We start from the raw sequence: 13,751 nt of genomic DNA on the forward strand, positions 1-13,751 counted from the left end.
CCAAAGTAGAGCCATAAAATGCTAGTCCAACATAGGAAACATTACATTAAGAAATTTCCTTTGGAATCACTGTATACAGTTCTATATATATGTGATTTGTTCATATGATTCAAGTAGGTATATTGAAGTCAGACTTACATGATCTCAAACAACTAATATTTGAGTGGCTATTCATAAAATGCATTTCAATAGTAATTATGAAAAAGTGTTACTTGTCCTAAATCTGTCTTTTTGAAATTTATAATGGCTTTTAGTCTCTTTTAAGTTCTCAAAATCCCGCTCCTTAAAAAATGTTGATCTATTGCTAAAAATAAGCAAATTAGGCTTCAAACTTCTCAGTACTAATTTAATAGAATAAGATTATAACAGTACAGGTATCATTTCAAAGGACTCTTAGCTGTGTATTTGAGGAAATGAAATAGTAGTGGCTTTAGATTATAGATTTCTCTAAGGTTTTCACTTAGACATATTGCTTTATTACATAGAATGCATTAGACATTCAGAAATCCAGGTTGTATTTCTTGAGGTGTGTTTAGGGACCTGGTTTTTATTTGAAGGTGGAGCTACACATAATCCTTTATGAAATGGAGACTGACCATGTAGTCAGTATGAAGACAGATGATATAAAAATCTTTGGCTTTAGTGCCAGTTTTATGTCAAAAAACTCAGCAGCTTGACATTTTCCTCCTGCTTCACAGCCAAAGATTGACACCTAGAGAGTGTGCTGTGGGTCCCCAATTCACGTCACAGCTGGGCTTGATTAGTCACAAGTGAGGAAATATCAAATGAAAGCTCGTCTCCCGTTTGACATTTACTCACTTGGTTCCCTTCATTAGGTCTAAGCTCCTGTTCTGTGGATTTCAGGAACAGATGATTTGTTCTTGCCTGGCTGCCTTTATTCACATATGCTTTTATTTATTGTTTCAGAGTATTTGTTCACTTTTGGCACCATGTGCTGTTACTAAGATGAATAGATAAAGGACAGCTGACTTTTTAAAAATATTAACTTATGTAAATGAAGCTAGAATGTGGAAATACTCATTAATTCTAAATCCTGTCCCCTTTGCCCAAATATGTCAAATGTATATTGTCGCATTTATTCAAAACAAACAGTTGGTGTCAACAAAATTGCCACATCTTGAAAAATGAGTTTGTCCCAATATCAATCTTTATTATTTATGATAAATTTATATTAAATTTATGCAGTCTATTCATTTGATAAAGGGCTAGTTAATTCTTATTTTTTTTAAATATTATCCTCAGTATAGTGTATATAAATTCTGTATATTTCTTGATATATTTTCTAGATAAAACATGTTATTCTTTTACTGTTTTAAATGTTTAAATAACCATTACATCTTTTAGATGACTATTTTGTTCAATATTATACTTGTGAGAATAATAACATCAAAACAATATTTCCAGTTATTTTCACTGCATTAAAAGTTTAAATTTAAGATATGTACCATAATTTATCCATTTTTTCAATTGATAATACATTTATGTTGTCTCAATTTGTTAATTCTTTTTTTTTATTTTACATGTATAGTACATCTTTCTTCATTTTTTACATTTTTTTTTCATCTTATATAATGCCATGGACTTCCCACCATCACTTCACCCATGTGCCATCACCATAGTCCAGTGTGCTCTTCCCACCTCTGTTTTGATCTTATTCACTTCCCCTCTCCTGTAGAATGTCTCTGGCTTATAGCTGTTAGTTGATTTTCATTTTTACTTTTTTTTCCCCTGATTCTTATACTCCTGCAATGAGTGAAACCATCTGATATTTTTCTTTTTCTTTCTGGCTTATTTCACTAAGCATTATCTCCTCCAGCTCCACCCATGTTATCTCAAATGACATAAGTTTATCTTTTTTGATTGCTGTGTAACAGTCCATTGTGTATATGTACCACATCTTCTTGATCCAGTCTTCTATTTTTGGGCATTTGGGTTGATTCTACATCTTCCCTATTGTAAATAGTGTAACTTTTTCATTCTTATGAATATGTCACTAAGAACATTTTTGTAGATGTCTCTTCATGTTCATAGCCATGATTTCTTTAAATATAACTAGGGATGGAGTTACTGGGATAATGGAGAATGCATCTTTACAACTTCTTTAAGTATTGCTGAATTGTTCTCCAAAGTGATAATAATTTATGTGGTCATTAGACTACAAGAATTCTGATATAATCTTCCTAAATGTGCTACTGTGAGACTGACACTTTGTCTGTCATATGCATTGGATAAGAAATTAGCAAATTGTTTTTAAGCAAAATATATTCAATCGTTACTTTATTGAACAAGTAGCAGGGAAATTAAAATGAAAAACCCAAGTGTACCTCAATAAAGAAATGCATGACTGAACAGTGGTATACTCACAATAGATTATCACTTAGCAATAAAAAAGAAAAAAAGCACTGAATACATGAATAATATGCACGAATTAGAAATGACTATAGATTTTCAGACTGATCGGTTTTACTAGCTATAACCAACATAGTGTTATATTCCCTAGAATAATGTATTTTATAACTGAAAACCCATGACCTTTGACCACATTAACCTATTTTTAAACTGAAGTATCATGTGATAAAATGTTCAATTGTGCTTCTTTAAGCATCAGCCATGATTACATACTAAGGTCTCTATAATGTTCCTTTCCATCACTTTCCATACCAGTCTCCTTAGTTTCCATTTATTCACTTTATCCAACTTCTTTTGTAATACCAACAACCAGTTCCATAGTCCTAAAGTTATTTTTGTTTTATTTAGTTCATCTTTGTTTCCTCATCAGTCTCATTAGCCCATTTATTATAAGTGCACTGAATCCTTATAGTAAGAGAATGAGTAAGTGAACTTAGGAAAGGTTGAAAAGCTTCAGTTCCAAGTATACTCAGTGAGAAGCAAAGACCACCACTGAGGACACAGCTCAGAACTGGCAAGGCATGTGAGCTGACATTAGGCATAAATAAAGAAGGGGAAGGTGTGAGGTGCCCAGAGCTTGGAGGAAGTGTACACTCTTTGGAGAAGGGTAATTGGCAGCAACAGGGAGTGTCTTTAATTGGGGAAAGGTAGCATTTGAAAGAGCAATTGAGTTTTAGTTCACATTACATTAATTATAATAAAGGATTTTGAACATAAAAGGAAAGCGACAAACTGTCATTGAAGGATTGTCATTCTGTAGAAGAACTTGAAACCAAGGCAGGATGGATTCAGAGTTTTTCAGACTAAGGTGAGGAAAACACATGCATCAGAATCATCTCAGGTGTTTGTTAGAAACATGTATTCATGGATTTCGCCTCTTGAGTAACAAGTTTCTTGCAATCCTTTAATATGGGGTAAAGAGTTTTGCCATACACTCCTGACTCTGAATGTTTGAGACACATTAAGTATGATGGTTCTCAGCTCTTTATGGTGGAATCAACCCAATGGAGCTTATCAAATACCCTGATTTTTGGCTATAGCTTTTGGACTGTGGGGCCAAGTAGGCAGGCTTAGTGGCAGGAATGGTAGGGGGCTGAGAGACCCAGGAGGCCACCGAGTCCCTCAGTCCCCTTTCATTTTTTATTTGTTGTTCTCTTTCTGGCTCTCTGGCATCGTGTCATCAGGTAGTGATCTAGTAGTTGCACCTCAGCGTGATGCTGCCTCTTAGCCTTCACCTCGTGGCACAGGTGCCCATCATCACAGGTGCACCTCTTGGCCCAGGGTATCTGCATGGGCAACAAGCAACCCAGAAGGACTGCACAACTGCACGTGCCAGCTGTGGCCAGTTGGCAGGAGGATGGAAAGAAGCCCAATGACTTCATTTAACCTACTTGGACCAAATATCTCTGGAAGAAGATTATGGGTCTGACATTTTGTTGTTTTGTATTTTAATGCTCGTTTGTGAGTGGAACAACAGCTAAAGTTGAAACATGTGTTGTTAGGAGCCAGGCATTGTGCGATCATGTGCCTAGATTTAGAGTAATAGAAATGGAGGAGGCAGGAGGCATAGGAGTCGTTGGAAAATGATGGCCAACGAAATTCCACCTTCAGTCCCTAAAATACTGTAACTTGATGTGTTTCCTCAGACTTAGTCAGTATTTAAATTCGTCTATTATAATGTTGTATTTTAAATTTTAAATTGGTTTATGTTGGCAGGAACAAAGGATCAACTAGTATGCTTAATCATAGATTTTGTTGCCGTTAATTATGTTTTGCTATTGTTTTATGCCAATTTTAGCACCTGAACTACAGTGTAACTTTGAAAATGGAATTTGTAACTGGGAACAAGATACAAAAGACGACTTTGATTGGACAAGAATTCAGGGCCCAACACCAACACTTAATACAGGACCAATGAAGGACAATACTTTGGGCACAACTAAAGGGCATTATCTCTACATAGAATCTTCAGAACCTCAGATTTTTCGAAACAGAGCTGCTTTACTCAGCCCAGTTCTTAATGCCACTGTTACAGAGGGCTGCACCTTCCGCTTATATTACCATATGTTCGGCAAACACATTTATAGGCTGGCCATCTACCAGCGAATCTGGAGTAACACAAGGGGACAGATGCTGTGGCAGATCTTTGGAAATCAAGGCAACAGATGGATAAGGAAACACCTCAATATTTCCAGCAGGCAGCCTTTTCAGGTATGGATAATGGGTTTTATAATGCGTATTTGAAATGCATCAGAATGTCTAAGGAGTATAAAAGATTGCTATAGTCTTGTATTAAAAGCAAGTGAAATTAGCTCAGCATTACTTTGACATGCATTTGTCATTTAATTATGGTTGTACCAAAGCTCATTAAGTTGCTTTCCTCCTTGCCTATCCCCAATACTGTGTACCTAAAATCTCTGACAGTGGACACCTGGCATGGAAACAGTTGCAGGTCTCTCTGATTTTAAATACTTGTTCCACTGGAAACAAACAAACAAAAATAATGGAAAATGTTTGGTTTAATCTCTGATATTTCCCTAAGACTTCAGACTCTTAGATCTGTTCTTTTGAAAATTCATTTGGAATTTTTCAATCTTGTGGGGAAGCAGTGAACATCCAGGTAGAATGCATATTTTGGTGAAAAACCACAGCGCTAGCATTTGAATCTAGGTCTCTTTATTCCGGCTGAAATATTTTTGCTCTAAATCTTACCCATCTTCCCCTAAAAGTCAAAGGTGTAAGAGAAAATTCAAATTATTATGTGGTTTTTAACAGTTTTTTAAAGGTCTTCTATGTGTATTAGCTATTAGATTCTCACAATTCCTTGAAGTGAGTAAATCAGAAGTGCTTTTTGACAATTTTATAGATATAATGGAAAGAAAAATACTCAGAGAGGTTATTTATTTGTCACCAAGTAACAGGTGAGCAACAAAACTGAGAATTAGACTGGAAGCCACAGTTTCTAAGTAACACACATTCATCCCCTTGCTAATATATCAGACAGCCTGTGACTTGTGGGGTAGAGTGTGAATATTTGTTCTTTTGTTAAGTAGTTCTGTTATATGATATGATATAATATAATATAGCTGAAGAAACTTCTTACCTATTGGGGCTAAAGTATTTTTTTTTTGCTTGTACTAAATTTCACCCAGTGATTCAAATTTAAAAGTCTTTCCATCTATATGTTTGTTTTAAAAGTATCATAGCCAAGAACTTGGCTCCAAGCCAACCTGTAAGAACTTCTAAAATATTAGCTCAGAGTGACTTTTTGCCATTGAACTACAATGGTAAGATGCTTGTAAACAAAAACTGAAGAGGGATTCTTTGACTTTTATTTAATCAAAAGATCCCTCTACCTCAAATTAATTTTTAATGTCTAATCGAGTCAGTAGTGATTTGGACCAAACAAGTACTTAGTGGATAAACTCAGCTTATGATGTTTACTCAAAAATTGGCATCCAGGAAATAATCTACTCGATAGGAAGCAGCAACACAGTCAAATGAAAATGAAACTAACCAAGGAATCCTTTCATTTTGAATCTAAAACTAACCAAGGGTTGAAAGTTATCCTAGGTTATAGTTGAAATGCTCTGTTTGGTTTCATCTAAGAATTCTTTAAGATTTTTATTTTACCATATGTTACCATGATCAAGATAATTAAAAATAGAATTTGCTTCAAAAGTTTTCTCATGTCTCTTTGTAATATCCCTTTCTGGGCCTTATTCTTGGTGCCAGTCTCACACACACACATCTCATATCTATCTATTTATATGTCATTGTTGTATTTATATGTACTTATATATTTATACTTTCTAAGCAATTAAATAAGTGAAATTGGATAGTATGTACCTTTTGCTGACTTGTTTCATTTGGTATAAATATTTTGATATTTATATTATAGAATATATCAATAATTAATTTATTTTTGCTAAATAATTATTATATAGTATACTTTATCCATTCACCTATTGATCCGTATTTGGGTTGTTTATAGTTTGAATTATTATAAAAAAATATGCTGTGAATATTTGCATATAAATATTTATATATAAATGTTTATATGAACATCTGCTTTAATTTATACTTGGTAAATTCCCACCAGTGAAGTTGCTGGATCACAAGTATGTTTAACTTTGAGAGATCTTAAGCTGTTTTCAAATTGTACCATTTTTATCCCTAGCAATGCAATAAAAAAGCTCCATTATCTCTACATCCTATCTAGTACTTACCATCATGTCAATTTTAGTCATTCTAAATGAACAGTAATATACAGTAGTAATGGTTTTAGATTTTCAAAGTGCAAGTAATAATATGCCAGAACAGGTGGCTTCCTGCTTCTAGCTCCCTTCAATAGAAATAATGTGGCCATCACCCATGTACTGGAGTGTCTGGCTGGTAGCTTGGGAATCCATACATAGGCCATGGAGTGACTTCAGTAATATAGGAGACTCACCAATTTTGAACTTTTGTTTCAATAATTGATTAACTTATTGGTTTCCTATATCTTTATCTATTATTATTTACATAAAATTAAATGTTTTCATCTAAATATTATACATGTTCATTATGAAAATTACGTGGGCATCAAGCTTTGGTTAGATTGTGAATATGCCCAGATATAGTCTACCTCTCGTGCAAAGGAGACTGCATTCATATAAATTTTTTAAAACTTTGGGAATGTGAAGATTGTTTGGTTTCTGATTTTAGTTAAGATTTCTTGTCGTACCTGTACCTTAATTCTCCTGATGTAGTTAACTTCAAGATTTATGAGGTTACTTTCACAAGATTCATAAAGTTCTGAGTCTCTGCAATAAATTTAGTTGTGCTGTATGAAATACATTGTTGGGATTTTACTGAGGATATTTGCATCTATGTTCACCAGGGATATTTGTCTGTAGTTTTTGCTTTTATCATGTCTTTATCTGACTTTTGTATCAGGTTCATGTCTTCATAAAATGCACTTTGAAGTATTTACTCTTTCTCAAAGAAAAAAAGAGTTTGAAAAGAATCTATATTAGTTCATCTTTGAAGGTTTGGTTGAACTCATATAAGCTCAAATCATCTTTAAATGATTAAAGATGCGTTAAATCATCTTTAAACAACTTGGTGAAATCATTTGGTCCTGAATTTTTGTTTTTTTGTAAAACTTTTGATTACTGTTTCAATTTCCTTGCTTGTAATTATAATTGTTCAGGTTTCTATTTCTTCCTGATTCAATTTCAGATGGTTATATTTTTCTAGGTATTGGTCCATCTCTTCTAGGTAACTCAATTTACTAGCATACAAAATGTTCACAGCAATCTCTTATGATACAATATCTAAGATGTTTGTTGTAACTTTTATTTCTGGTTCTATTTATTTGACTTTTCTCCCTCTTTTTTCCTTTGCAAGCCTAGCTGGAGGTTTATCTATTTTTGCAGAAAACTAACTTTTGGTTTACTTAATCTATTGGACTTTCTTTTTGACTTTCATTTCATTTATTTCTGCTTTGATGTTTATTATTTCCTTCCTTCCACTAACTTTTGGTTTGGTTTGTTTGTCTGTTTTTCTAATTCCTTAAGGTAAAAGGTAGAATTATTTAATTGTGCTCTTTCTTGTTTCTTGATGTGGTTACACTTGTGTTACTATATATTTCCCTCTTAGTACCTCTTTTCTGTGACCCATAGATTATGGGAGGTTCTGTCCTCATTTTAACTTTTCTCAGGGTATTTTAAAAATTTCTTCTTTGACTTCCTTATTAACTTAATAGTTGTTTAATGGTTTCTTGTTCAGTCTCCAACTATTAGAGATTTTTTTACTGCTTTCTTTCTGAGCTTGATTTTTATTTGATACTATTGTGATCTGGCAACATAGTTGGTATGGTTATAGTCTTATTGACTTTTTTGATACCTGTTTTATGATCTAATAGATGAGCAATTGGTGAATGTCCCATATGCACTTGAGAAAAATGTGTACTTAGGTATTTTTAGATGCAGTGCCCTATAAACATGTCTTACTCTCATGCAGTACCATTCATTTTTAAAAGCTTTTGTTCTTCTTTACTTTCTGTCTAGTTGAACTTTCCATGGGTCAACGTGGAGTGCCGAAGTCCCAGCCACTATTGTGTTACTCCTCTGTTTTCAGATATGATAATAATTGTCTTATATGTTTTGATTCTCCTTCATTTTGTAAATATAGATTGATGCACGTTTTATCTTTCTACTGTGCCCTTAATCATTGTATATTGTCTTCATTCCTGTCTCTTGTTACCTTTTCAAGCTGTTTCTGGCTTTCTTTAGGTTCCATATTCTTATATTTTATTCTAACCTTTTACCTCAAGCCTGTCTTTATCTTTAGAGCTTGTGGAGATTTCCTGGAGGCAGCAAGAAGTACATTCTGCTTTCCAATCGAATCAATCACTCTGTGTATCTTAGTTGGAACAGTCAGTCTATTTACAGTAGGGTGATTATTGCCATAGGTCATTTTATCCTTAGTTTTCTAGTTCTATCTTTTATATACTATTCAATTTAGACAAGAGTGTTTCTTTTGACATATCTTGCAGGGGAGGTCTAGAATTTATAAACTACTTCAGCTTCTGTTCATCTCAGATTTTATTTCTCCTGCATATCTGCTTTCATCATATATTATTCTTAGCTGGCAGTTTTTTACTGATATATTTTGATAACATCATTTCATTCTTTCTTTTCCCATAGGATTTCCTTAGAGAAATTAAATGTAAGCCTGTTATGGGTGTGTTTATTGTTTTGCTGTTTCTTATCCCTAACCAGCTTCAATATCCTTTGTCCTGAACTCTTGGAAGTTTAACTACTATGTAATTATATCATTTTTTTAAAACCACACTTTTGTTCTAAATAGAATTTAGAGATTTTCCTTATTTCCATAATGCAGAAAAAATTATGGTCGAACAGCCTTCTGAAGGAACATAATGGCATTTGATATAGTAACTTCTGAAAATCCCAGTACTTCTTGGGAAGTTGTTGTTTCAGTTCTGGTTATTTGTATTAATTAATTAATAATGAACTTTACTAATGCTACTAATATCCAGTTGTCTGTATATTGACCTTCAGGAAATAATCTGGAACACTACAGGACAGTGATTTTCATATGAGCACTATGGAGTTTATCAATATGTTTCTCCTTCCAAATGATGTATTGTTGGAATATTCCTATTTCAGCTGGTGTAATATTGAAATTGTGTCTCCGGGAATGAGATACTGCCTCTAAATCTGTGATTGTACATGCTAATATTGAGGGAAATATTCAGATATGATAAGCAGCTATTCCATTTATTTCAGAACTCTGCCATCAAAAGAATGGAACTAATACATCAATAAATCATTTCATACAATAGAGAATAATGTGCCTTACTGTCTTAGATTGCTCATGGATCACAATCTTAAAAACCTTAAGCTTCTGAGTAACTTGGTGATGGGTGTGGTGTGATAACACATGTCTGAAGAGGTGTACTCTTTATATGTAAAATACATTTAGCTGCATGAACCAATTTTATCACTTTAAAAAATGCCTAATCAATTTATGTCTTTTAACCTTTTGAAATTCTCATTGCTTTATCTAAGATGATTTGCTTCTGTTATTTAAAAGTTACTTAGAATTTCTTAGAAGTCACTGCTAATTCCTTTTCCCATTAAGCTTTTTGATAGGTGACACTTTTACCCCCAGAATGAAGTTTCCATGACAAAGCAACACTACAAAATAACTTATTATGTAGAGCATCCTTTGTGCCAGGGCCACATTCACATGTCAGCAAAGACAGGCATTAAGCTGTGTTCAGGTGTAGAGCCTATTGGATGAAATAAAAGAAAGTAGAACTTGATTTCAACTCTTGGGGAAAAAATTAAATTTTCATAAATAGTTTTCTTCAGTTGAATTCAAATGTAACTACATCTTGTTATGTCAGTTTTTAAAAAATCAAATCCTGTTACACAGTAATGAGGTTGGTTCCAGTGTGAAGGTTTGTGACTAGAGAAAGAAGAAAAAGCTATGTGGAGGCTATTTTTGAGCTAGAAAATTAACCTGTTTTTTTCATAAGTTCATTTCAAACCTTAACGTAATTTTATGACTTCTGTATACTAAGCAGCATCTAACATTTTGACCCTCTAATAGTACACTAGAACATTGCATAGAATATAATTTATATACACTATTAGTAACATATGCAATGTATTTTGTGGTGCACTAAACTTCAGAAAATCATAAAAAAATGATACATACTATGGTAGCATCTACATATTTATGTAAAATATATTGAAAAGGAGCAGAAAGATGATGAGAATAATTTGGATTGTTGGGTTAAATTTTTTAAATTGTCAATTTTTCAGAAAAAGTCAGAGGAATACTAAGTATGAATGAATGGTTTACTTTCAAATTGTCATTTATACTTCTCAGAGTGTGTCCTATTTTGACGCTGTTTTTGTTTCTTTTTTCAAGTCATTTGCACCTTTCTATTCACAGATACTTTCCAATCCTCTACTCTTCCCTCTGGATAGATATGGTAGAATGGAGTGAAAATACAGAGGCCCAGTGTGGGTGTTGCTATGTCTAATTTTGAAATTTTTGCCAGCATCAAACTGTGCAGTTGTGGGACTTATTTGCCATCTTGGAATTTGTGCAGAGGTGATGGATATATCAACTGACTTCTTTTTCACAAAGAAGTACTTAACTATCCTTGTATGAAATTGCCATATTAAGAAAAGTACATTAGATTATCAGAGCTGAGTTATTTTGCTGAAAACTGCTTTCAAGTAGCACACTGTAAATGAATCTTTTTTTTCAGATGGTATCTTGCTGTACAACAAAAGCAAGTTATTCCCCTGTGATGTATTCTTCATTTTTCAGAAAAACTCTATGAATATCTATCGAATATGTTTTCTCTACTGATCTAACCTTGTTTCAATCACATGAAACATTTCAAATTTTCCATTTCTCTTCAAGTGGATTTTTATTTAATGGGGTAGTTTATTGAGCCAAATAGTTTTGCTTGCTTATGTTGATGACACATGATTTTGGCTTTTATCGTCAAGTAGAAAATCAATGTGGTTTAGCACTTATAAGAAAAAGGTATGGGACCTCTTTGTAATTCTTTGTCGTGATTAATGCTTTCAAACTTTTTCTCATTCAGCAGAAAATATTGTATCACTATCTGGAAGAACAACATGATCTATACCAATTTGTGATCTGAGTGCAGCTTCTTCCCAAATTGTTTACAGAACATACCAGCACACTGTAGATTAGAGATACAGAGCTTTCTTCATAAATATGCAGATTGATGATCTTGATTTATATCAAACTTACATACATGGGTGATGGTTATTTTCTTACTTCCCAAAATTATAAAATCTAAAAAGAAATTCACTTCTTGATTTTAATAAAAATTTCCTTATATCAAAATTGACACTGAGAACTATATTGAGGGTTATTCTAAAATTATTTTCAAGGCAGCCTTATTAACTATTGCCAAATTGAAATCTGATTTTAAACTGTTGAAAACAATTTCTTGAGATGAAATTTAAGAATTATATTACAATTGTTTAACCTAAACATACATTCTAGCTTACTTTATTTCATTTTTAGCACCTTGAAATTTTTATTGAAATTAAGAAATTATTAAGCCTGACTTGTTCTTTCATAGAAGTTGTCTATGTCTTCTCTAAAGGAAGAAAAGCAAAAATAGGAATGAATGAAATTCTTTAATGTCTAAAAAAAAAGTTTATTGATTCCTGAATGAGTCTCCAGGAAGCTTAGGGGTCTAGAGTAATTAAGTACCTAAAAGGTACTTAATATGGAAGATAGTCTCCAAAATCTGAGTTACAATCTGTTGGGGGATGTCTAAGGTATATACAAAAACCTCTGGATATCTGAGTAAGGATTTTTTCCTCCCAATATCTGTATAAGTTGTGTGTATGGAAGTTTCATTTATATTTTTAAAAAGATATATTTATTTATGTATACAAGAACTGGGATACAGGTCAGAGGTGCAGGGTGGAATGTGAGAGGATTCACCAGAGAGAGAGTGGAGAGCAGAACAGGTAGAGTGACCAAAATACACCACTGAGAAAAGGAGTGGGGGAGACAGATGTCGCTTTCACCATGTGGGTCACCTCACTGGCCAGGGATTGTACTTGTGCTGCAATGGCTGCAGATAGCTTCATAGTGCTGTGCTTAACCACCACCAGGGAGGCCCCCTTCATTTGCATTTTGAATGTGGACTTTCTAGGACATTTGGGAGGTTTGTAGAGACTAAGTAGGCTATTTAAAATGGATTCTCTTTATTAACTGTCGTTTATTTCTGTACTGTTGTATCTCTCAATCCAGTGCTCTAACCACATACATATATGTGTAAATACATATGTTAATTTATTTTGTCATTAGCATGGTCACTATGATTATCACTATATATATTACTAGTATTATCCTTTTAACTGCATTGTTCCTGTTTTGGTTCAATCAGTACTGAGTGGATATTTGCCCACAGTATCCTGTGTATCTTTATGTAAAAAAAATCACATGATCAAAAATAATCAAAATCCACTAACAAGTGTAAGAGTAGCCAGAAAGTACTTTTTGACCTATAAAACTCTTGGCACTTTTCTGTTTTTGTCCCTGGCTTTCTGACCTTTAATTGGATTACATATAAGATTTATCAGTTTCTTCATCACTTCTTTACCATCTCTGCTTCCTTAGGTCATGATAGCACCCGCTATAATTCTTGACATTATCCCTGGTCAGATAGTAGCTAATGTCAAAGTTATGTGTTTTAGGTATTATTCCAGCTAAGTAAGTGTTATCTCTATTGGAACAACAACTTGTAGTATTATATCATAATTTTTGATGTTCTACTGCAAGTATAACTTATACAGTTATAACTTCATGTTAATTTGTAACTATGTTTGGTATAAAATATGAATTAATTTTATTTTAAATATTAAAACTCAGATTAAAATTGTATTGTTGATACAATAAACTTAAATTTACTCTCTTAGAAAGTGAATCAAGCTATTCAACAAAATACAATATGAAATTTGAACAAAACAGCTTAAGTTCAAATCCTGCCACTATCATCTATCAAATATTTAGCCTTAGTAACTTGTACTTGGCATCTGTACCTGTGTTAACCTTTCTGTGCTGCTATTTCTTTGCCAGTAATTTGGCACTGACCTTGAATATTTTTTGTGATCATTCCATGTATATAACAAATACTTAGAGAAGAGACCGGCAGGGGGCCGCCCCCTTAACTCCCTGGAGCCTAGTAGATAGGTCTTAGCTTTATCACCATTAAGGCCTGAGTTTCATCCCTGCCAGGT

General features: G+C 33.3%; 1 protein-coding gene across 1 annotated transcript in view; it reads left to right on the forward strand.

Moving 5' to 3' along the window:
- MALRD1 (MAM and LDL receptor class A domain containing 1) overlaps window positions 1-13,751 on the forward strand; it is a 336,021-nt gene that overhangs the window by 81,998 nt on the left and 240,272 nt on the right. The window contains exon 19 of the mRNA XM_012731266.1: window positions 4,229-4,641. Coding sequence (XP_012586720.1) covers window positions 4,229-4,641 — 413 coding nt within the window. The remainder of the gene's footprint in view (window positions 1-4,228; window positions 4,642-13,751) is intronic.

Source organism: Condylura cristata, unplaced genomic scaffold (genome assembly GCF_000260355.1).
Source record: "Condylura cristata isolate star-nosed mole 26May11 unplaced genomic scaffold, ConCri1.0 scaffold00030, whole genome shotgun sequence".
Lineage (NCBI taxonomy): Eukaryota > Metazoa > Chordata > Mammalia > Eulipotyphla > Talpidae > Condylura > Condylura cristata.